This window comes from Canis lupus, chromosome 11 (assembly GCF_048164855.1).
Source record: "Canis lupus baileyi chromosome 11, mCanLup2.hap1, whole genome shotgun sequence".
In the NCBI taxonomy this organism is placed as follows: Eukaryota; Metazoa; Chordata; class Mammalia; order Carnivora; family Canidae; genus Canis; species Canis lupus.
The window spans coordinates 15,144,053-15,169,988 of record NC_132848.1 but is presented as its reverse complement, the minus strand read 5'-3'; the positions used below and the strand labels follow the sequence as shown (position 1 = coordinate 15,169,988).

The 25,936-nt window shown below is 47.3% G+C and overlaps 1 protein-coding gene across 1 annotated transcript in view; it reads right to left on the bottom strand.

Annotated features, from left to right (window-relative positions):
• Window positions 1-25,936, bottom strand: part of LGR5 (leucine rich repeat containing G protein-coupled receptor 5) — a 127,190-nt gene that overhangs the window by 37,167 nt on the left and 64,087 nt on the right. Inside the window, exons 3-4 of the mRNA XM_072768773.1 lie at window positions 16,121-16,192; window positions 6,940-7,011 (exon numbers count right to left, since the gene is read on the bottom strand). Of these exons, the coding sequence (XP_072624874.1) occupies window positions 6,940-7,011; window positions 16,121-16,192 (144 nt within the window). The remainder of the gene's footprint in view (window positions 1-6,939; window positions 7,012-16,120; window positions 16,193-25,936) is intronic.

Here is a 25,936-nt window from a genome sequence, read left to right as displayed (position 1 = left end):
CAGTCCCTGAGCTGCTCCCCTGCCTTTGATCTCTTATCTCTGCAATCACTCCCTGGGCTGTGGCCCGGCTCCTGGGGCGGCCCATCAGAGCTCAGCATCCACCTTATCCACCTGCCCCTCGGTCTCGTCCCATCAGAGCTCAGCATCCACCTTACCCACCTGCCTCTCGGTGCCTGTCCCATCAGGGCTTGCCGTCCACCTTACCCACCGGCCTCTTGGTCCCCGTCAGGCTGTCGCGGGTTCGCCCCCACCCCCCCCCAGGTACTCCGGGGCCTTGTCCCCAGGAGCATCCCCTCCTTCCTGCCCATCTGAATCTCACCAGCCCTCCAAGGCCTCACATTAAGGTCCTTCCTCGAACCCTACTCCCTCCCCCCTTTAAAAAAAAAAAAGTTATCGTGGTACAGTTGACCTGCCCCGTGTCGCCGCCGTGGCTTCAGGCGCACGGCATTGACATTCAACAGCTCTACGGGCTACTCCACGCTCACGACGCTAAGAGCGGTCACCGTCTGTCTGTCACCGTGCCACATTAGGACACTACGACGATCACGATCCCTGTCCGGCCCTCTTCACCTCTGCGACTCGTTTGTTTGACAGTTGGGAATTAGTCCCTCTTAAGCCCCTTTGCCCCGAGCCTGCCCCTTGGGTTCCCAAAGCAGAGACGGGCTGAGACCGTGGAAAGCCAAGTCGTGCGGACACATCGACGCCGAGGCCCCGGAGGAAGCCCTGCGGCGCAACCGCCAGCTCGGGAGGGCAGGTAGGAGAGGCCCGGGTGGCAGGTGAGAGCCTGGCACCTGGGAGAGCCGGGGATGGGGCCACAGCCCCCCAGGGGAGGCTGGCTGGTCCGAGCAGATGCTGAGGACATCACTTAGGGCTTTGGTGCAATAAACTCAATAAATATTTCCTGAGCACGTTTTCTGTAGGTCCTGCTCCGGGTGCTGGAGACCTGATGGCAAACGTGGCAGGCGTGAGCACGCTTTCTAGACGCGTCCATCCAACATTTAAGGAGCTTGTTTCCTAAAGTGCAGCCAGACAATCATCACAAACGAGACGTTAGGTGAAGGGGACTGTATGGTGGGAGGACCTAACCCACAGTTCCCTTTTCCTCGGGAGCCAGGCCGCCTTTCCAGCTGTTTCGACTCAGTCTTTCCTCCACAGCACCCACGTGCGAGACCAGGCCGGTCATCTCCTGCCGCTGCCCCCCCGTGCGGCCCCGGTCCCCGTGTTGCTGGTCTCGGCGACGGGCCTCACTAACACCCACGCGACTCCCCGTCTTCCTGCGTCCTCCGTCGCCAATTCGTTCCCAGTGCCGGCGACTTCACCTATTTCTCAAGCCTGTTTCCATTTTGCCATCTCCACGGGCCCAACCCTGGTAAAGTCCTCCGTCTGCGAGACTGTCCCGGTGACCCAGGCCGGACGACGGCCTTGCTGCCGGCGCACCTCCCGTGGACTCCGTCCGCTCTGGCCACGGACACCAAGGCCTTGGCACCCCCAACGGCCCTCGGGGTGTCGGGCCGGCCGCCTGCTGGACTCTGCTGGGACACCTTGCAGCGCACTTTTCCCGCTTCAGCCCTGTGGCCTTGGCTTCCTGGCTTCTGGCCCTGATGCACGAGGGCCCTGGCTCCCCGACGGCGACCAGTGCCTGCGTAGTCCCTCCGTCTCGAATGTTCTTCCCTCTTGTCTTTGTCTGATCGACTCTCACCTTTGCAGAAGGGCCGAGATACCCTTTCGTGCCTATGGTTCCCGCATCAACAGGGTGGAGACGAGCCCCACCCACAGGCACAGAGGCCGGGGCAGCGCGAGGCCCAGGGAGACAGCGGGGCTCCGCGGGCGCTGCTCAGCAGCCTGCCCCCCTGCCCCTCTCCAGCCACCTGCGGCACCGCCTGCCCCCCTGCCAACCTCCCCGGAGCACTCCGGAGGGCAGGTGTGATTGGCTCGCCCCCTTCCAGGGCTCACTCCCAGGAGCTCCGGCACCCGCGGCCGTGCGCCCATTGTCCGGCCTGCACTCCGGAGGCCGCAAGGTAGCGCGGTGGCAAACGTGCAGATGTGGGAGGTCTTAGCTGAGCCTCAGCCCCGGCCTGACTCCGCTAGGAGCCCGATGACCTTGAGGAGGTCACTGAACCTCTGAGCTTCCGGCCTCCTCCTTGCTGAGGAAGGGAGCATCTCGGCTCGTCCCCGGGGGATGCTGCTTCCAGGACGGAGCCGTGTACACGCGCCTCACCAAGAGCAGGGGCTGCTGCTCCCATGACCCCGGGGGGCTGACCTCCTGGGGCGCTTCCAGCAGCCTTCCCAGGCTTTGCTGCTTCCTCATGTGCCTTTTTGCAATTCTGTCCTGACCTCGCCTACCCCGAGGAGGGGGGACACAGCCCCCCTTTGGCCATGCGCCTTCCCAGTGAGGCCCTTCCTTTGGCTTCTTCAGAGTCTAACGTATTTTCCAAAGGAAGGCCTCCTTTCCTATCACGAGACTGAGAAAAGTGGCATTTTACTGCTCATCGATGACATCCTCGCTCTCGCGGGGCTCTTTATCCAGCTGACAGGACGGTCCCCTCCGGGATTTTCCCGGGGCCCGGGCACAGGGCCCGCTGCAGAAAGCCTCAGGCGGGGGGCCTTGCCGTAAGTGCTCGCATTTCTTGTCCCATACGTGATCCTGAGGACTGTGCCCCAACTCGCAGCAAACGCGCTGTAGGAAGGGCCCCCCTCTGGAAATAGCTTTTGCCTCCTGCTTGCACGCGGGGAGGGAGACCAGGAAACCTTGTCCTCCTGACAGGTCGCTGGGTGCTGGTGTGCACGTGGCTCCGGGAAGTGAGCTCCTCACAGTGCATCAGGCGCACGCCGCGGCCTCTGCAACATCTAAGTCCGCCTCCATCCCAGGCTGTACCTAATATGCTGGCACTTTGGTGGAAAAAAACCAAACTAAATTTTTTTTTTTTTTTTTACTTACTGGATGTGCCTTTTTATTGCGTAAGCTTGTAATTTTTCTTTCGGGAGACCATCTTAGGTGGAAGGAATAATGTCACTAATACGAAACCATTGTTTGTTTTTCGTTGTTTTTTTAATCCCTTTGGTCTTTTAAACTTCTCCTCTGGGTTACCTCACCCTGCTTTCTTCTTGTCTGCTTACAGCACCTTGTCTTTTGTTCCGTCCTTCCCAGTCTTTATCCAGGGTCTGAAACCCAATAGGCTCCTGGATGTCAGAGGGAGAAGCCGGTGGCTGGTTCTAGGCTTGCCTTGCTTCTTGCTCAGCTCTGCGAGCCCTGCCCCTTCCTCCTCGTCTCTTCTTCTTGCTTATTCTCCTGGGGACTCTTGGCAGCAAAACCCCACACAGTGGGCCGTGGGCCGGTGAGGCTATTACAGCCTCACAGGGCTCAGAGGGGGAGCCGGTGGCTGGGAAGCTGCCATTGCAAGATGCAGGGGCACATCATGGTCCGGGCACGAGCTACGTGTTCTCCGTAGGTTTTAAAAACAAGGCCTTACGCTCTGAAGATGAACATCAGCCGGTCGGAGGATAGAGACCACACTGCAGATACGTCAACACAATTGGCTTCTCCAGCGCGAACGTGGAACCCACGAGAACTAACGTGTATTAAATAACACTGGGCCGACACGCCTACGTCACTCTGTTGGATCACCTTGGACTTCACCACGGGCGGCGAGATGACTGTCAACGGATGAAGCAGTGATTCTTTTTCATAGACCGATCTCTTAACTACAGATACAAAGGTGTGAGGGCCCGGGAGGGGAAGTTTCGGGTTTCCATCAAATCACTGTAATCTGAACCTAGTCCTCAGATGACTATTATGCCAACAGTTTCTTGGTGAAATACAACTCATTGTGAATTCTGATTACATTTCCTATTCCGTCCCAAAGAGACAGAAAGGAAGTTAAGTTATATTCGATCACATTACCCAAAGCCACCTGGTGTCTGGGCGGTCATTGCCATGCAGAAGCAGACAGCCGTGCCGTGCAGGGGCCAGCTCTGGGCTGCCGGGCTCTGGCGCACGGCCTTGACCTCTTAGGCTTTAGGCAAGGAGTTCGTAAGCATCAGGAGCGGGTTACAAGAACACAGGTGTACCTGTGTGCTTTAATCATGGACAAAGGCGAATGACTTTCGCTCATGTTAAATGAATGAAGATGACGTCTCTTGAAACGCGAGCACGATTCGTCTCTTGCTCACAGCAACGTTACCGATTTTAATATATCCCGTTTCTCCAACCATATTCCATGAAGCCAAGTCCACAGGGTGGAGCAGGTGTACCAAGGATCTATTTCAGTGGGGATGGGCCGCTCTGGGTATGTGGATCACTCCTGAGCTCATAGAACAATGCGGATGGTCATTTCCCAAGCGTGTCGGCCACACCGATCCCCAGAGTTTGTTAGGATGAGGTTTCTGATCAAGACGGAGATGAGGCCGGTTTCCTGGGCAGCTCAGAGCTGCGGGGGCTGTGATGGACCCGTTAGGGTAGCAGCCTGGCCTCCTGTCTTTAGGGGCCCCAGACTGTCAGCAGAGTTAATAGGCGCACGTGCGCTATTTTAAGTCCACACAACAGTGCAAGCCCCGGTTCTCCGTCCTATTCTTAGCACACATTGCTTCCTCCTGGAAAGCTGAGTGTGGGTTAGGCCAGGAGTTCGGGCTCCAGCACAGCTCGGGGGGCCGCCCAGCTCCGGCTCCCGGTCCTCGGAGGGCGCCTAGCGTTACCGTCGGGCCAGGCAGGAAGGCCCCAGGGAACACAGCCTCAGGCTTTGGGCTTGAGAAGCCCCCAGTCCAGGCGCCACGGGGGTGATGCACCCCAGCTCCGGCGGTGCAGGGTGCTGCCCAGGGAGCCGAGGGGGAATGTGAGAGAAGTAGTGACTCCCAGAGAGAGAAAGAGGAGGCCCCGGGACCCAAGGGGCTGACTGGCTGCAGTGCATGGGCCTGGGGGGTGGGAGGGTGTGGGTAGGAGGTGGGTGGGGGGAGGCCGGGGTGGGGGAAGGCTAGGTAGGAAGCCTGGGGGGGGGCTGGGTAGGAGGCCGGGGGTGGGGGGGTGGACACCAGGTGAGAAGGGGGGGTGTAGGAGGTGGGAGGGGGGTGTAGGAGGTGGGAGGGGGTGGGGTAGGAGGGAGGGAGGCCAGGTAAGAAGGGGTGCTGGGTAGGAGGCTGGGTGGGGGGAGGCCAGGTAAGGAGCCTGGGGAGGCTGAGTAGGAGGCCGAGTTGGGGGGATGAGGCCAGGTGAGAAGCCTGGGGAGGGGGCTGGGTAGGAGACCGCGGGTGGAGGTGGGGTGTGGGTGATGGAGGCTAGGTAAGAAGGGGAGAGTCCAGGTAAGAAGTGGGGGTGTGGGTAGGAGGCAGGGTGGGGGCAGGTAGGAGGTATGGGGGGCAGGGAGCACGCACACACCCCAGTCCTGGGGTCCCTGTGCTGCACCCAGGGCCCCCCCACCCTGGTCTGGGTCCCCCTGCTGCACCCAGGCCCCCCCCCTCCCCCCGGCACACAGCCCCTGGAGGAGGAGCGATCCCGGGGTGGCCTGAGGGCGCTCCTGAAATGCCGCAGCCCTGTGGGGCCCACAAAGGGGCCCTTGTGCGTCTGTTGATCCAGGGCCCTGACGCCCTGGGAAGGCCGTTTGGCTGCGCTACAGCCCTTCGCATGGTCTCCAAGCACAGATTTGCTTTCATTAAGAAGAAAAAGATCAAAGGAGGAAGGTCTCATCTTGAACCTCGCTGTCCTTCTCTGTCCTTCTCTGGGCCAGCCGCTGAGAAGCATTAGCAGACTATATATAACGATTGACCCTGACCCATGGATCTCTCTCTTGGTTTACTTTTTCTTCTTCTTTGAAAGGGGAGGGGCGGAGGGAGAGGGAGGGAGAGAACCTTAAGCCGACTCTCCTCTGAGAGTGGAGCCCGGCTGGGGCTCGACCTCACAACCTCGAGCCCATGACCTGACTGGAAATCAAGAGTCGGTGGCTCAAGCGACTGAGCCCCCGGGGGGCCCCGTGATGAACCAATTGATCCTTTGAAACACTTTTCAGCTTTTCAGCCAGAGTCTGCGGCACGTGTTTGGCTTTTTAATGCACTTCTCTCCCTCATCGTGCCAGACCGGGCGCCGGTATTTTGTTGGGGGGAGGAAGACTTCCAGTGCAAGTAAGACAAAAGCAGGTATCACACATGATATATCGGGAATTATGTGATGGGACGTGAACACCTACACATCCCGAGGAGATGAGGATTTCCTGGCCAGCCACTCATGGCACGGTCTTGCCAAATAATCACTGTCAACAAATGCTTGCACCCCAAGCTCTAAAACATTTAGTTGGTAGGAAAGGGCTTTTTTTTTTTTTTGTGAGAAATAACTCATTTTTGCTTATCCAGAGATTCTAACTCAATGAAGAATGGAGACTCCTGATGGAGAACTCGTGTGTTCAGAACAAGGAACGATAACACCCCTGCTGTGTGTTGTGTGTGTGTGTGAGGCTGCAAGACGTACCATTAGATCCTCATTTACTGATATGAGGACCCCTAATGAACATAAAGAACTTTAAATGTTAAATCTTTGACTCAGCACACATTTTATGGCAAGCAGCTCAGATAATCTAAAAACAGAAGAGGCCACGATATCTAGGTTGTGAGACTCATTTTTTTTTCTAGATAAAAGGAGAAAGCATGATTTCTACTTTGACCTCCAGAACTAAAATGTTACAGGGGAATGCAGGGCGAGATCCTGGATGGTCTGTCCTGTGATCCCAGCAGGGACGAGAGGCTTTTCACTGCAGGTGCTGGGATCGTCTGATGGGGAACTCCACACATACTGCTTAATGAGGATGCGAAGGACTGTCGCTCTAAGGAAAACTCTCCTGCACCACCTATGTAGGTTTGGTCCCCAACCAAGGAGTTTATTAAAATGGTCATCTGGACATTTCCCATATTGAGCTCCTTCCCATATTGATCCTGAGAACATCTGCAATTTATACTTACAGGGACTGAAGGCTTCGCAGGTTCTGCAGAGCTTCCGAGGGAACCTGTCCTAGGTGATTATTCTGCAGCATGCTGCATGTGAAAACAGATGAAGAAAAGCATTAAAGGAGGTTCACAATAATTTCTTTTTACAATATTTTATTTATTTATTCATAAGAGACACACAGAGAGGGGCAGAGACACAGGCAGAGGGAGAAGCAGGCTCCCTGCAGGGAGCCTGATGTGGGACTCAATCCTGGGACCCCAGGATCACGCCCTGGGCCCAAGGCAGATGCTCAACCTAATCAATAATTATATAATTATACGGTTAAAATCAATAATAACCGGCCATAGCAGTGCCAGGCACTGATTTAGGTGTCAGGGAAGCAGCAGAGCCTCAGACCGAGTCTTGGCCCTTTGGGGAGCTCCCATTCCTGTGTGGACTGAAAGATAATTAAATATGAACGGATGAGCGTATGGTATCAGACAAGGGATAGGTACTGTGGATAGAAAACAAAACATGGATTTGGGATAGATGGCTACAGGGGTGATATTTTTTATTTTAAAGGTGGTCAGAGAAGATCCTTCTTAGGAGGTGACAGTTGAGTGGAAACCAGAATGGAGTCAGGGAGCAATTCGTGTGAACATCTGGGAAGAATTTCTGAGGGGGGGGGGTGGAGTAAGTGCAAAGGCCCAGAGGCTGGAACTTGCCTGACTCGTTCAAGGAGCAGCAAAGGATCCGAGTGAGGAGGAGTGAGTGAGTGCAAGAGGTTGGGAGAAACTGAGGCCATCCCATGGAGGCCTTGCAGGCTCCGGTGAGGCTTTAGGTGTGGCGAGAAACGAATTGAAAGGTTTATGTAGGGAAATTATAGGATCTTATTTATGTTTTTTTCCCCCCCCTTTTTAAAAAGTTCAGTAGAATCGGCACACAATGTAACCCTAGTTTCAGGTGCATGACCTGTTGATGTGACTTACGCTATGTTCATCACACGTGTAGCGACCACGGGCCCCTACGTGGCTGTTATTACGAGGTCGCCTACTGTGTTCCTTGGGCTCTGCATTTTATTACTGCGACTTATTCATCCCATAACCGGAAGCCTGTATCTCCTACTTCCCTTCACTGATTCTGCTCACCACCCTTACCCCCGGCCCCCTCGGGCAACCATCAGTTTGTCCTCTGTATTTATAGGTCTGAGTCTGCTTTCTTTTTTTTTTTTTTTTTTAAATATTTATTTATTTATTTATTTAGAGCGAAAGAGAGGCAGAGACACAGGCAGAGAGAGAAGCAGGCTGCACGCAGGGAGCCTGACATGGGACTCGATCCCGGGTCTCCAGGATCACACCCCGGGCCGCAGGCGGCGCTAAGCCGCTGCGCCACCGGGGCTGCCCTGAGTCTGCTTTCTGTTTGTTTATTCATTAAAAAAAAATTCAACTTATGAGTGGAATCATGTGGTATTTGTCCTTAGTCGGATTTATTTTCCTTAGCATAACACTCTCCGAGTCCATCCACGTGGTCTCAAGTGGCATGACCTCATCCTTTTCATGGCTGCATAATATTCTCTCACACACATTTTCCTTATCCATTCACCTACTGATGGGCACGTGGGTTGCTTTCATATCTTGGTCACCGTAAGTGACACCGCAGTAAAGACAGTGGTGCATGTATCTTTTCAAACTAGTGTATTTGTCTTCTTTTTTTTTAGTTATCTTTTTTTAAATAAATTTATTATTTATTGCTTAGTGTATTTGTCTTCTTTTGGTAAATCCCCAAGAGTGGAATTATTGGAACGTATGGGATTTCCATTTTTGACTTTTTGAGGAACCTCCATGCTTTTCGCCACAGCGGCTTACCTGATAGGCATTCCCACCATCAGTGGACAAGAGCCCCCCATGCTTTCTCCACATCCTCACCAGCACTGGTTTTATTTATGTTTTTAAAAGACCACTCTGATGACTATATAAATTAGGCAAAATGGAAATATGGATACACTAGGAAGCTATTCAAGATCCCCTTTCTTCTTGTGTGTGGTCCTATTTTAATACAGAGCTGTTGCACTTTTGCTCACAGGGGTTCAACAGTTCTTTTTAGGACGTGAGGACCATGGAATAGAAACACCTGGTAACAATGAAATAAAAAAATATAAAAAAAAGAAATAAAAATATATCGTTGCGGGCAGTGAACTAGCAAGGAAAAAAATCCCCATTAGATGCCTTGTATTTTGCTATCTTATTCATAAATGTTTACAACACCCTAATTTTGCAGGCATTCCCCCTGTATTCCATAGTTTATGTAAACCAGAGGCAGAAGACTATTTTAGGAAAGCAGACATTTGGCGGAAACATTTTTTTTTTTTCAGAAACATTTCTGTTTGTTAGGTTACCAGCTTACATTTGGATCTCAGACCATTTGTCTAGTTCTCTTCTGCACAATGGACGTTTCTTTACATTAGGCGACCAGTGGGGATCCAGCCCCAGGGACATCTGACTCCGACCTTGGTGTGCTTTTTGCAGCACCTTGCAGCGTTCTCCTGAGGGGTATTTGCTCAATGTACAGATTCCCAGGTCACATGGCGGATGGTATGATTAAGGTACGGGTGGGTAGGAGGGTGGGTTCTTTTTTTAAAAAATATTTTATTTATTAATGAGAGACACAGAGAGATGCAGAGAGAGAAAGGCAGAGACACAGGCAGAGGGAGAAGCAGGCTCCATGCAGGGAGCCCGAAATGGGACTCGATCCCGGGTCTCCAGGATCAGGCCCTGGGCTGAAGGTGGCACTAAACCGCTGAGCCACCTGGGCTGCCCAAGAGGGTGGGTTCTTGAATCTGTCCACCTCTCCCCTGCCTCCAGCAGTGTCGCCTTGGGGAAATCATTCAATTTCTCCACATTTCAGTGACCCATAGTAACACCTACCCCGAGGGCTTACTGCCATGATCCCATGAGCCAAAGTACATGGAACAATCCTTGCTGCGTGGTAAGCATTCAATGAAGGTTGTCCCTTTTTGTATGAATTGATGGACTCCTTGTCAAAACGAGCAATATAATGAGATCATACTGGATGTGACATTTTAATTGACCAGAAGATAAAATGCACCCCCCCCCCAAAAAAAATCTGTGCCAGTGGTTCTCAGACTTTAGGGTTTATCAGAATTCACAGGAAGACTTGTTAAAAAAACGCAGCTTGCTGGGCCCCACCCTCAAAGTTTCCGGTTCAGTAGGTCTGGGTAGGAGCCAGAGATTTTGCATTTTGCACAAACTTTCAGGTGATCCCAGTGCTGAAGGGCAAAGGCACCACACACTAAGCATCACCCTCTGCTGCACTAAGTTGTTGCTGGTAGCATATGTCTCCTAGACTTGAGGCTACACTGAGCGGAGTCTTAAGGAGCAACCCATGGAATCTCCCCGACCCTTGGTCATTTATCTGTAAAATGGGAGAATAAGAGTGATGGATGGGGTGTTTGAGGTTTGAAACATGAAGGCGTTTATAACCCTTTCATCTGCACAGATACGCGTTTGTAAATAAGTAAGACATGAAAAATATTCAGAGGTCATAAAATTTATACTTTTCTTACCGCGGCTGAGATCCTGTTTAATCAGGAATAGAATCATGTCACTTGTGTTCCAAAAGTATACCGAGATAATTTCATTATTCAACTTGAATTCAGTTAACATTTCATAAATTAAGAGGGTCAAGTGTATTGGTTCCTTGGGAACAAAGTCAAATTTTAGGAAGCTCTCACACTATACATACGTGTTAAGGAACTGGGAAAACTGTAGCTTGAATTCCGTATTTTGCATAATTTACCTGAATATTACAATTTTACATTTCCAGGGTATGTTACACTTTTCCAAGTAGTTCTAATATATTATGTTAAACCACAGAAAGATTTTCTAAGTCACTCAGTAATTGAGTGATAAATTTAAATGATGGTAAGACACAAATAATGGACTTAAATCGATGTCTAAACTTTGTAGGTAATATATCACTCTATAAAGTATTTATTGGACTGTCCCTCTATGCTTTGCTAACCAAACAGTGGAACTATTAAAAGGTGGACTTCTTTTAAAAAAATTGTAAGATTGAAGTAGAGGATAAGACTTATTCAGATGGTTTTCCTTCATCAAGTAGTTGCAAACTCTTTCTGAAGTTTTATGTATCGGGTTTCAGAAAACAGAGCTTACATGAGCTTTGCCAATGATAATTTTTAGAGCTACTCCTGCACTACCTCTCAGCTATTTAATTTTTGAACTACTTCTACTACCAGTAAAATACCAAAATTATAATTAAAAAAAATCACTCAAGTCCTGATCTTTCCCTAAAATAATGAACTTCTATTTAATTACTTTTAAATGACAAAATAAGAGCAAGTTATCTCCATTATATCCTTATAAGTCTCCAGTGAGTTAATTAAAAAATTCTGTTTTTGTTTAAGATAGCCTAGTGGGAGACAAAACAATTAAAGGGTTTATAGCACTAAGGAGTGCAATTAAAACAGAAGGCATTCACAACATGGCTACTGATTTCTTTTGCAAATACTCTTTATTCAGTGCATTGAATATCAGCAGAAAGCACTGAGAACTGAATATGGGTTCAGGCACTGTTAGCTTCATTTTTATCATTTGCATATGGGTGAGAAAAGAAAATAAAACACTTTCTCTAGAGACAGAGGATGGCTGCATCATTTTTTTTTTGTGCATCATATTTTCTTAATTTCTTTCTCTGATTTTCAAATACTAAAAATCTTAAAATATTTTTATTTTTAAAATTCATTAAAAATCTAAAATTTTTAAATTATTAAACATGCAAAATATTATTTCCTACAGCACCCCATGCTTCTTAATAATACAATGTTTGGTTATCTCTTTTGCCAACAGGACTGATTGAGAATAGGTACAGCGAAGCAAAGGGAGATGAAATCCTATGTTGCAAGGGGACTTCCAGGGGACTTCCTCATGATCGGTGGCTTGGTATTCCTTCTGCCTAATTGTTCTGCATTTAGATATCAAGTAACTGTGGAGGCTCTGTTGTAAGTCTATGTGGCAATGAGAGAATTTTGGCTACTGGTGACTTTCCTGCGGTGGGTTTTACCCATTACTTCCACATGGCTTTGGTTCTGGTGCTGGGTGGCAGGATGACTCAATGGCCTACACGAGAAAATGAACCTCGCAAATGAGAGCCTGGTTCAGAATTCCATTGGATTGGATATTTTGCAATACAGAACCAATAACTTATTTTTTTATGAGGCCAGGATACAGGGGTACTCTTAAATATTAATGATCTTCCAGAGTTCACAGTAGCAAGATTTCAGATATAAGAGAGTGCTAGCCAAGGAGGGCGTTGCTATCTTCATTGTCTTAATGGACTGGATTATTATTCTCTCCTCCTCTCTCTCGCACTCTCTCTCTTTTTTTAATAAAAAATCCTTACCCTCTCTATGCTGGTCAGGGACCCACGTAACTATAACTTTTATATTACCTTTCTTATCATGCTATACTGTTATCAGTTATTTCTTTCTTCCTCCTAGACCCAAGTCTCTCTTTAATATGAAATATTTTATAATACCCTCTTTATTATATTTAGATAAAAATTCATAAAAAATATTTACACATCATTTTGAAGAAAAAAGTCAGTATAATGTCCTGCCCTGACTATATTATGAAGGACAAATAAAAAGAAATTTATAATAAAGTGATACATGTATCATTACACACATGATGTTCAGATAGGAGACATCTTTATGAACGAGTCAGATATCTGCCTCTCCTTTTGATGAATAAGGTTGGGCACGAGAGGAACAACATGATCCGAAGCTATTCTGTTCAAGAAGAGGGAATGAGATTATAGGTCTTCATGGATGCTAGAATAAGAACTAGAGTTAAGATATATAACAGACTATATTTTTATGGGAAGGATGGAAACAACCTTTATTAAAATAAAGATAACATGTTAAGACAAATTTTAGATGTTCTAGGGGAGAAAGTCAGGAAATGTTAGACTCTCACAAATGAGCATGGATATTTTCACAAATGACTTCCTTATAGAGAAGAGTAGTGTCAAAATAATTCTCCACTAGGACAAGATAAAGGTAGGGTTGAAATACCACAGGGAACGTTTATCCTATGTTAAAGCTCCATCACACGCTGCGGCAAGCATTCATTCTCCAGTCGTTCAAGAGGTCCTGGAGAACATATAGGCAATGGGGAATTGAAGCCAAATTGGAAAAAGGAATATCACACTATTGCCTTCATAGAAGTTGGGTGGTAGACAGGGGTGGAGAGTGGAAGAGCAAGGTTACAAAAGCAACAGGCCACCCCCAATAAAGAAATTATTATGTAATCGTCACAACCTAGATTTTTTTTAAATGACTATTCTCCTAAACCTTTTAAGGGCCCAAAATACAAAGTATTTATAAAACAACCTCTGTTAATGAAATTCAGTGAGACCCTTATGTTTCATGTTTCTCTTCCGATTTAATGGCAATTATTTTTTAAGAAGTTTTACACCTCCGCCTTTATTCATCTTTAATTTGTTCTGTGGCTTTTGAAGTAATCCACCTCACTAACATTATTTTCAACTAAATATTTCATTCAATACCTGGAATAATGCATAAACAGAATTGTTCAATGGTTTTAAGAGAATATACTTATGCCATTTAACTTCTCCTGTACAAATTATCAGGCTTATGCAGAACTTCTTGTAAAACCTTTTAGTATTATTATGCATGAAGATATTATTGATTTCCATTTGGCCTGGAGGGACAGACTGACGTCAGGTCATGTGCGGGAGATTCCTTTATGCTGGGCTGAGTAGCACATCACAGGACAGTTTACTCTGTGCCGATCATCTGGAAAACCAAAGAGGTCCCCATGCATTTCCACACCACTCGGTGGCAGGCAAAGTGACCGTGGTTGAGGACCCTTGTTCTACTGTCAACACATTTTCAAAATATTTGCTGACTGAATTTGCTCATTGAGTATCAGTGGGCAAAGGAAGAGTGAAGACCCCTCCTGGCAGAGGTCTTGCTCCTCTAAGGTCCTCTTCAGGTGCACAGCGATCCCGCTGAACTGCTAAGTCTGAAACTGCCACTCCTATGTTGACAGCTTTTCCTTGAGTCCTCATTATGCCCAGAACAGGATAACGCCCGTGTGTTTTTGCCGTGATGTACACGATCCCCGGGACCAGGACCTTTTCTATCTGTCCAGGCTCTTCTCCAGATACTTTGCACCTTTTGCCAAAGGATGAGTACCAACCTTCTTAGAGCTGCCTCTGTGTCTCTGGGGACATTATCCCCTCAGGTGGCCACCTGCTATGGATGGCTATTTCATAGGTGTGCCAAGGTTCAGCTCCCAGGTCATCTCTGGAAAAACATCTCTCCCAGGAAGCTAAACCTGACCCATCAGACCAGAGTAAACGTTTCCCAACCTCTGGAGTTCCACAGTGTCTTGCATAAATTTCTAGACACACTTCTCAGATGAATCAGAGATCTGTTGGTCTTCGTCCTACTATCCTGACCCCACAGCCCATCACTATATTATAAACTTTCCAAGGGTATGGACCACACCTATTGATTTTTGTATTTTTAGCAAAAATGTGTTCAATCCCGTGCATGCACACACATGTGCGCTCTGTCTTGCTCAGTACACCCAAAACACATTTTGTGAAGTGAATTAAAATAGTTGATTCTAGTATCATTTATTTAACAAGTATCCAAAATACTCTGTGGCACATACCTCAACCTTGACAAAACAACATCTTATTTGTCTAATCTAAACTTGATTAATTTATGACGCATTTTGAATGGTTCCAAGTATTTTGCTGGGTACATGGAGTTGTCAGTGCGCTAAAGAGTTGATGCTATAGCTCAAAATTTAACCACGTAATGAATTAACATGAGGATTTGGTAATAGGACAACCTAAAGAGATTTCTGACTAATAGCGAACCAAATTAAGCATAGGGGGATCAAACTTAACTATGTAAGCAGACCAAACTGATGGTTCTGCTGTTAAATTTAATTTTTAATGAAATGCTAATTTTAAATAAAACTGCTTTTCTAATAACCTATGAGTGTCTCATGCCAGTGAAATGCAATTCCCATTAAGGAGAAGTATATCAAATACCTCCCTAGAGTTCATAACTTTTATCTCAAGAAAAAAGGATATTTATCAGTATATTCTCTGAGATAAAATTTTCCTGGTTTGATTTTTTTTTTCTTTTTGGTATGATTTTCAACTCATGTTACCTATTTTCTCTACCTAGGTGACTTTTTTTTTCCCTACAGGAATAAAGTGAAAAAATATCTAGCAGTGAGTACTAGAAGAAAAACGTATTCAGTAATAGTGAATTTTCTGATGAACACACTGGGAAACTGGATATTAAATAATAAGAAAACTACCTTTACAAGTCTCAATGAATGAATGATTCTCAATGAAATAACTACTCAGTATATTTGTTATGCACTAGGCTTTTCTCTATTCACAAGTGGAACATAAACTTGGTGGAGGTTTTTTTTTTTTTTTTTTTTTTTTTTTTTTTTTTTTTTTTTTTAGCTAATCCTTATTCGGTGCATTACATGGAAACCAGCTTGACAAATGGTTTGAGGCTGTGGTCTCATGATGTCAGCATCATAATGATTTATTCACTTGGGGATGAAAATGATCCAAGACACTGTCCCCAACTTCATTACACAAAAGGAAAGGGAAATGCTCTATTAAGAGTTTGAGCTAAGTTGCTTCTTTAGGGGCATTTTAGATATTAAATTAGAAGAGAAGACATGAATTTCTTTTCATACATGAATCCAGCCAGGTATAATGTGGTTCTGCAGTACCAGTGAAGGTAGACTTGAATTTATTTTTTATTTTTATTTTTTAAAAGATTTTATTTATTCATGAGAGACAGAGAGAGACAGAGAGAGAGAGGGAGAGAGAGAGGCAGAGACACAGGCAGAGGGAGAAGCAGGCTCCATGCAGGGACCCCGATGTGGGACTCGATCCCGGGACTCCAGGATCACGCCCTGGGCCGAAGGTGGTGCTGAACTGCTGAGCCACCCCGGCTACCCAGTAGACTTGAATTTAAATGAATTATCTTATGGTTCTAAAGAGCTTATTAGAGGACTTTAGTCTTTACAAGTTAATTAGCATCCACTTGACACTAAAAACAGAAACATGACCAAAAAATATATAACAAATAACACTCTGTTTACTTACAGAACTTTAAGACTGTGAAGGCCAGCAAATGCTCCCTTGGGAATGTATGTCAAAGCGTTTCCGGCAAGACGTCTGTGGGTTTCAAGGAGAGGAGAGACAGTGAGCAGAGTTCTCTTCATGTGGAATTCATTTAGTTGTTAAGAAATGCAATAGAATTTTGTTCAAACCACAAACGCCAAAGATAACTGTAAAAAACTTTGTCTTGTCATATTCCGTGAAAAGTTTGTGTAAATTTCTAATAAAAAAACTGGCAAAAGAGATGCCTGCGAAGGCATATAATACATGACCTATCAGACAATAAATCATTTACTAGCTTAGACTATATGCAGTTCTCCTTTCTAAAAAATTTTTTTTATTTTTAAATTTTTATTTATTTTATTTTTTTTCTAAAAAATTTTATACAGAAGTTAGCAACACATAATATCCTTCAAAAATTGTATCGTCCAAATGTGATGGTCACATGATTTTTACAATTAACCTCTATAAGCATAAGTAACATAAGAGTATTTCTGTTGCAATTATCTCACAAAATACCCAACTTTCTTACTTGTTGGCAAATAAGAATGTAGACTATTACTGTTTCTTTCCCCCAAACCCTATCGGAAAAGGGTAGAGTAGCTTAATTAACGGTGTGATTGAGCGATGCCTTAAAAAGTGAAAACCAATAAAGCGTGTTTAGTATGAAAGACATTAACATGGTTTATGTAATGGAAGGTTTTGACATCATGAACCGGTAAAACTTAAAAAGCCTATAATGTTTTTCTGAGTGGAAAACAGTCAAGGTGGCAACATATGCAAAAAAGATGGGCAAGGTATGGCCCCCAGAGCATCCGGTTCAGTCCTTTTTCAAAGTCCCATAACCTTGGGTATTCGATGGTCCCACAAGATGGAAAATCCAACACCACCAACACAGTGACTCAGGAGAGCACAGGACCTTTTACGGAGCTGATCACACTGGAGAGGGGCGGGTAACACTGGGAATCAAGACACCCCTGTGTTTTCTTGATGGAGATGGAGATGGAGGTAGAGGGTGGAGGGGCCTACTTGACTGACGCTTATTCCTGAAGGGCTTAACAGCTTCACATTCATATTTTGATATTATCTCCAAATGAGACAGAACTCAGTTCTGCTGAGTTCCCCTGATGGGACTGAAATGGTCCCCTGACCATTGGGCGTGTGCCTTCCAATCAGCATCCTGTGCGGGTCCACACGCTAATAGTAAACTCTGAGCATTTTTTAAAAAAAGATTTTATTTATTTATTTATTTATTTATTTATTTATTTATTTATTTATGAGAGACCCGGAAACAGAGGCAGAGACCCAGGCAAAGGGAGAAGCAGGCTCCATGCGGGGAGCCCAATGCGGGACTCGCTCCCAGGACCCTGGGGTCACGCCCTGGGCGGAAGGCAGGTGCCCAGTCGCTGAGCCACCCAGGGGCCCCTAAACTCTGAGGATTGACGTAAGTAGGATCCCATACACAGAACTTCTGAATGGCGCTTTTCATACGTGCATTAGGAAGCATGATTTGTTCGATCCAAGTCAAATCGACTTGAAATGAGAATAGATCACAATTGTCATCTTGCTCTAGCTGTCAAGTACGTTTGTATTTCTAAGTTTCATTTCCTCCCTGATCCCGTGAAAGATGGAGATAACGTAGCTATTCAGGTCTCCCTAGCTCTGGAACTCTGGTTTCTCCGACTCGTCTTGGGTTCATCTGTTTTCCCTTCTGTTAACCAATCTAGTCATGTCGAGACGTGGACAGCTTTCACAGCGTGCTCCCCTGCCTTCCGTGTGGTGGCCACGGGAGTCTTTCTCAAACCCGACATAAATTGACTGGCTTGGAAGAGAATCGAGAAAAAATAAAACAAACCCAAAGTACAACAACCACAGACTGAATTTTCTACTCTAGTAAAAGTACCATTTTATGAAAGCTTTGTTTCGAAATATGTTGGTGGAACTGGCTTGCGGGGAAGAAAGTGATTTCCTCCTGCCTGTGGTCAGAAGAGTGTGAGGGCCGCCAGCGCAGAGCACGGTGAAGGCTTCCACTGCGAGTCGGTGACGTGGGAGTCAGCCAATATGTAACCGGGGTGGGTCCACGGGTGTTTTGCTTGTTTCCTATGAGGTTGTCTTTCTAGAACACCCCTTGAGGCTCCCAGGATGGCCTCCAGCCGGCCTCCCACATTGGATCCCCCACCCCCACTCATCCTGCGTCCGCTGGTGGTCTTTGGGACACCAACTCTGACCTTATCACTGCCCTGCTCAGCATCCTTCACCGGTTCCCAAGCCAGATGGAAAGGAAGGCCGCATCCTCAGCCGCCCCCGCCATCCAGGGCCTGAGCTGGGTGCTGGAGTGCGCGCACCCGAGGCTCGCTGGCCTCAGCATCCCCCCCGGCCCCTTGCTCTCCCTGCCCGGCCCTCTCAGCGACTGCATCACTTCGCTTTCCAAGCTTGATGGGCAACCTCCCCTTGGCCTGGCCCCGCTTTGGGGGCACTTTGTGCCTCTCTAGTGGGTTCACTGGCCACTTCGCGTCCGGTGTGCACTTGTCCCGTCACAGACATGACACCGGCTATTCCCTAGGTGTGGGAATCCTGTGTATCCAGGGTAGGCCCTTCTGCAGCGCCTGGCCCTGAAGGGGCTGCCCCATACATCGGAGTGGACACCACCAGCTGTCCCCTGCCTCCGTCGCCCCCTCCTTCCAGAAGAGCTGCCTGTACCCAGAGCTTAGTGGACTGTCCAGTCACCCGGCTCGAGACCACACCTGCCGGCCTTCCTTGGAGCCGCACCGGGCTGTGAGCAGAGCGCCGTTGGGGGGTCCTGGGTCACCCCCGAGAGAGGCTGCTTGTCCTCCGCTCTGCCTGACGGGGAGCTCCTGCGGGCAGCGCTGGCCTGGAGAGCCCTCCGAGGAAGGCGTGGCAAGGACAGGGAGGCGCAAGTGGCCCTGGGCCCCCGAGGGCTTCACGGGGCGCAGCCGCCCGGCCCTCAAGTCAGATTAATCAGCTGGCGAGGCTGGTTGGCCTCCCCTGTCACAGACCTTTCTAGATGCCGGGCTCGAGGGACCACGTTTGCAGCCAGTGTTCCGACTGCGGCGTCGTCGCCTCGCTTGACCTCCCTTGGTCCTCGCATGGTGGCTGGCAGCCACACTCCAAGCTCTCTGGGGCACTGCTGTCGCCGTGCTCCTGACAGCCATGCTGAAGCAGGGGGACATGGCCTTCCCCTTCCTTCCGGCAGCCTGTGCCTGCGTTGTGGGGTGCTGAGGAGGCCTGAGGGGGGCCAGATGTGCCTGGCTCTGACCCCGCCAGGTGCGCCCGGCCCGACCTTGCCAGGTGTGCCCAGACCCCACCAGGTGCGCCCGGCCCGGCTCCCACCAGGTGCGCCCGGCCCTGACCCTGTCAGGTGCGCCCAGCCCAGACCCCGCCAGGTGCGCCCCACCCGGACCCCTCCAGGTATGCCCAGCTCTGACCCCACCAGGTGCGCCTGGCCCAGGCCCTGCCAGCCTCCTTGCTAACGGGCCACGCAGTCGTTGGCGATGCCACAGCAACACGCCACACGAGACCCACTCCGAGAAACCCACCAGGGTAGGGGGCTGGCGAGCAGCGTGTGGGGCAGCGAGATAGTATTTCAGCCCCGAGGTTGCACGGGAGCCTCTCGGCGGGGACGGCGTTTCAGCGGACATTTGAGCCACGCGGGCCCCTGGGTGAGGGCAGCGGTCGTGCAAAGGCCCTGAGCGGGTACTACAGGGAGGCCCGCGCAGCCGGAGCGGGGTGACAGACGGAGACAAGGGCAGGGGTGACTTGGAGAGGCGCCCGGGCCTACCTCCCGCAGGGCTCTGGCGGCCACGGCCCAGGAGAGGGCATGTCATCAGATCTGGGCTTTAGGTGGTTTAGTTTTTGAAGATTTTATTTCTTCATTTAAGAGGAGGGGGAGAGCGAGTGAGCAGCGGAGGGGCAGAGGTGGAGGCAGCAGCAGGCTCCCAGCGGAGCCCGGAGCCCGAGGCTGGCCTGTACCCCGAGGCCCCGGACATCACCCGAGCCAAAGGCCGCCGCTTACCTGACAGAGCCCCCTGGAGCCCCGCATCTGTGCCTTAAACTGGTCCTTCTGCCAGGAGCTTTTAAAGGCGAGAGTGGAGTGGAAGTGTGTGTGTGGGGGTGACCAGAGCAGGTCAGGTGGGGGCGCTGGCGCAGGCATGTGGGGCAGGAGACAGGGAGGCCCAGCCGGCAGCCTCCGAGGGTCGGGGTGAAACACAGGCTGCCCCAGAAGAAGAGCGCTTTCTGTTTATGGCCATAGCGTAGGTCACTCACGTCGGCCGGCTACCCTACGTGCTGGTGCAGCCTGCTAAGGAGCTGCGTGTGGGTGGGAGCCGGTTACGGATCGAGGGCCCACTCAGGCTTGGCTGGTGACATGTGACTTGACCAGTTACACTGAGCTGACAGATAATGGTCATTTCATCCCAAGGGTCCCTAACTGCCCCTGCTCGCGGCCCGAACCTCAATGGTACCTTTCTGAGTCCAGGGCAGAGCTTTCAAACGTGGGCTCGGCTCCTGGGCCACCAAAGCCACCAGGGTCATCAAGGAGCCTTGATGGTTCCTGAGATGCAGACGTTGGAGATGAAAGGGAGGGAGTCCAAACTTTTTATTTACTTATCTTGTTAGTGGAAATCGTTGTCAGGCCAAATACCTTCCTATCACTTCCCACGCATTGTTTCTGTTTCCTGGGCGAGGGCTGCGAAGCCCAAGTCTGCATCCACAACTAACCCGTGGACCCGGGAACCTGTGCTTCCGGGGAGCTCATCCTAAAGGGATTCACATGGCGCTGTTAGCTACCTGCTGGGCTGCTGCAAGTCCCAGCTCACTGACAAAAACAACCGTTGACGGCAATCACTGGGTCCCCCTCTGATTTCTTCACCATGTGGGATGCTCTCAGGAACTCTAAAATCAAATACATATAAACTATAGAGGAAAGAAGGCTTTCAAACAAATACACAGATAATGAGAACTGTGCACACATCTTTCCTGGGATGATTTGAACTAACAAATCTCCGGCAACTGTTCCAGCCCCAGAGACCCACATACCATTGGTCTGAAAGTTTTTTTTTTTCCTATTTCTAAAATTATTTCATGGGAATATCTCTTCCATCATCTTCATTTCTATACTAAGATACCACTTAATAAGGAAGACTTTTTATATATTTTTTATATGGCATAAAAAAACGTTTTTATTCCTAAAGATACTGCTCCAGATGTAAGATTCATGTTGTCCCTCTATTGTTAGTTTTACTGACAAGAGTCAGATGCTTGGGGACTCCTGGGTGGCTCAGCGGTTTAGCATCTGCCTGCGGCCCAGGGCATGACCCCGGGGTCCCAGGATCGAGTCCCACGTTGGGCTCCCTGCATGGAGCCTGTTTCTCCCTCTGCCTGTGTCTCTACCTCTCTCTCTCTCTCTCTCTCTCTCTCTGTGTCTCTCATGAATAAATAAATAAAATCTTAAAAAAAAGTCAGATGCTTAACTGGCTGAACCACTCAGGTGCCCCTATGTAACATTTTAAAATTTTATTTACTTATTAATCAGTTTATTATTATTTTTTTCTTTGTAACATTTTAAAAAAAGATTTATTTATTTATTTTGGAGAGAGGGAGGGAGGGGGAGCAAGGGTGCATTGGAGGAGGGGAGAGGGAGAGAATTTTTAAGCAGACAAGCCCGATCTGGGGCTCAACCCCAGGACCCTGAGATCATGATCTGAGTTGAGACCAAGAATCTGACAATTAAACTGACTGAGCCACCCAGGCGCTGCCCTCGCCGTGTAACATTTTCATTTTCCCTTACTTCATAGCAGGACATAGATCAGAGATTATTATAGTCCATATTTTGTAGGTAAAGATACCAAAGCTCAGAAAGGTTTTATGTAAAATGGAAACCAGTGTCCTTTGCCCAGTTTTACTTACACGTAATGTAGTCTTTGTTAGGGAGCACAGCAGTTATGTAGCAGCAGGGCTACTTAAATAATCAGAGCAGGATGAGCTTGAATATGATAACCCTTATGATTTAAAAGAAGACATTTCTGGGGCGTCTGGGGGGCTCAGTCCATTAAATGTCAGACTCCTGGTTTTTGGTTCAGGTCATGATCTCAGGGTTATGAGATCGAGTTCTGAGTCGGGCTCTGTGTGGGGAGTCTGCTTGAGATTTCCTCTCTCCCTCTCCTGCTCCTCTACACTCCCCTCTCTAAAAATAAAAATAAATAAATAAATAAATAAATTAATTAATTAAAAGAAGACATTTCTGACTACTTAGCAAATTCATGCTTTGCTCCTAGAAATTACTGCTTTATTTTCCAATTTTTTTACAGAGTACATGAGACCCGGACAGCACACATGCCATCCTTGCAAAATTAATTTGTTCTAGAAATTTGGTGACGGCTAAGATCAGGCTTGATGGTAGTAGTTGCCCCCGCTCTTCCTGTTCTGAAGCTCTGGATGACACCTGCTGATTTCCAGTGTTCTGGTACTGTTTTCCTTCTCTGTGATTTTCTGATATCAGTTTCCAGTGACTCTGTTACTGTTTCTAAACGTCTTTTCATTCTTCTGGGTTGTGATCAATAATTGTAGTTAAACTATCACTTAAACATGAAATCTCTAAAGTTTCCTATTCCTGCATGATGCATCAAAATATTCTCATGTGAAAAAGTTCTTCTATAATAAAATTAGCAAGAACTGTAATAATTTTGTAATTGATGACTTTCAAAAGACAAAGTGATGAAAACAAACCTCATGGTCAATTCAGATTGGCCATTCATTATTCAACTCTACGGATTAAGTGCTCTTCTTGCTTTTGGGGCCACCCCGTCCATTGATGAGTGTGGTTTTGGGTTGTCCTTAAAGGAGCCAAGTGTCTGGATGATGAAGAGTTAGACATAAATAGGATGAAACTCTTAATGAGATGTCATCTACTAATCTTATCTCTGCTGGATGTAATGCATCATCTTTGTAATTGACCAAGCTCACCGTGGTGGGTTTTCTTTTATAAGATGTCCACGCTACTCAGAAGGGCCCAGATGCTTAGACATTAACCCACTGGTATTCATCTTTGGTAAGGTTTGCTGAAGCCTATTTAGCAGTCTTGGATGCAAGGACCTTGAAATCCTATCAACTCTTTTTCTTCCCATTGGAAGAAATAAGTGTCTTTCCTAATATGTTTCAAGAAATTGTGATTTTCAAAAAAAAATATGGTTTCCATCCCTCCGCCTCCATAAGTTAAGCATATCCCATTGGTCAAGTCCAGTCAAAAATCGTTCTTTTTTTTCTGTGTATTTGTGAGCTATCCATTTTGTTTTCATTATTAGGATAATGATATTCAGATTTCAAGTTTCAAAGGCTAAGACCACTGGAGTGAATAAATGAACTCTTCAGGGTAACAGAGAATAATACTTCAGAGGGCATAAAGTCCTATGGTTTCTTTAATCACAGACTAGTAAAGTTCAATATTAACTCCTTTGTGAGGTTTCCCTTAATTACTTCAGTCCACAGTCAACTTTCGTGTAGGACATATTTTATGTCTATGAAGGTTCATTTTCTACCTTTTTATTTGTAGTTTACCCCATTGGATTATAGATTCCTAAGGTCAGGAATCTTACTGCTCCCACAGAGCAGGTAGCCGAATCAATAAGTATTGATGGATCATTTGATCTTGTTTCTAAAGACAGTTGGCCATCGTGCTACAGTTGCTTCTGGTCTGGCATAACTATTCCAAGATGCCTGGTCAGTCACATAACCAGACCAGAAACAGCTGAAGAATATTCCTTCGTTATGTATCAAATTTAAATTCAGCAATTTCTTTGAGTACTTAAAATTTTTTTAAAAAATTTATTTGAGAGAGATAGAGAGCACGAGCAGAGGGAGGGGCAGAGGGACAAACAGACTCTCCACTGAGCAGAAAGCCCAGTGCAGGGCTCAATTCCAGGAACCTGAGACCATGACCTGAGCCAAAGGCAGATAGATGCTTAACCGACTGAGCCACCCAGGTGCCCTTCCTGTGAGTACTTCCAATATGCCACATACGGTGCTTTGTGGCGTAAAAGTAGTATCTACCCCTTATTAGTTAATTCATAAGCGCCGGGCACAATGTTAAGTACTTTCCATATATTGTTCTATTTAATTGTTATAAAATCATATTAAACAACACGACTATTCCCCTTTTACAGAGGGGAAAATGAGCCTGAGAGAGGTTATTTGCTCATGCTTACATAGAAAAGTTTACACAAGAGAATTTGGTTCATCATAGCATTTTGGCTCAAAAATTTGAGTTTTTAACCATTACTTTGGCTAAAAGTAGGGTGCTCCGGAACTTAGGTTGGTCAGGAAAAATCCATCTAAAACAGGAAGAACACAAGGACACAAATAGCTGCATCACTGTGGTTTAGGCCAGAAGAAAACCGTACTCACTGCTTCTTACTCAGATTCCTTGATGGCTCTCCAGATCTTTGCAACCTTGTTGCTCTCACCACTATCACTGGCAGTCTCTCTTTCTTCTCGCTAGCCCTCTTTTAATTCTCATCCTCCAAACATAGATGGTCCTCAAGTTTCTGTCCTTACATCTTTTCTTTTTTCTCTGTCTAGTGTGCTCAAACTTTAGTGTGTATTGTCATCTCCTGAGAAGCCACAAAAAATTCAGATCCCCAGGCCTCAACCCAGATTTAGTGAATCAAGAGTTTCTAAGGGGAAGGATTCAGGGATCTGTATCAGCCCAGGTGATTTTAATATGGGTGAGGGCCACACTGGGAAACACAGAGCCTATACCTTCTCTCAAGGTTCTCATCTGCCCCAGCACCTTCAAAAATCACTTCTTTTTTTGTTTTGTTTTGTTTTTTAGAGGAAGAGAGAGGGGTGGAGAAGAGCAGAAGGAGACGGAGAGAGAGAATCCTAAGCAGGCTCCTCACCCAGCATGGGGCTTGATCTTACAACCCTGAGATCACGACCTGAGCCAAAATCAATAGACGCTTAACTGACTTAGCCACCCAGGTGCCCCGCAAATCACCTCTTTGTAAACAACTCTCTAGTCATTATTTCTGGAACACAGTCACCATGCTCAAGACTCACATTCCAACTGTGTTAATGACACCTCCATTTGGATGTCCTACACGTATCAAAACAAGACATCCCCTGCCTCCAAAATATCAGTTGTTGCCCTTCATTGAATTCCCTGTTTCACTGACTACCTCTCACGAGTCTTCTGGCATCTAGTCTCATAACTTTACTCACAATCATCTCTCACCTTCGGACTTCCATTTGACCCCCTTATCAATCAACTGATGAGTCCCTGACTGTCTTCCTGCGCTGTGATGCTTCCATATAACCCAGTGGGTCTCAGCCCACCTGCAGAGCTTTAAAAAAATTCTGTCTGGGTCCCCACTGAGACCCATTATAGCAGAATCTCTGGGAATAAGTCCCAGTAATTAGTAGTTTTAAAAATGCTCCAGATGATACTAATGCATATGCGAAGATGGGAAACTCTGAAATAGTTCTCTCAGTATAATATTGATAAGATCAACAAAAGGCCTTTATGGTTTCCATTCCCAGAAACGATGATTCATTCATTACTTGTTGGAGAATTAGGAGAGGTGATTATTTAATGGATTTTAATAGTTATCCAGAAGAGACAGTAGGAACCTGAACTATGTGGTGATAAAATTGAGCAAACGAATGGGAAAGACAGTTGTGGAATTGTGGGTTCTGGATCTTGGAAATTGGCGGATACTGGGGGTGAGAGAAAGAATTACAGAACAAAAGGAGTGACAGACACAGTGATCACAAATTTGGGTAAGAATG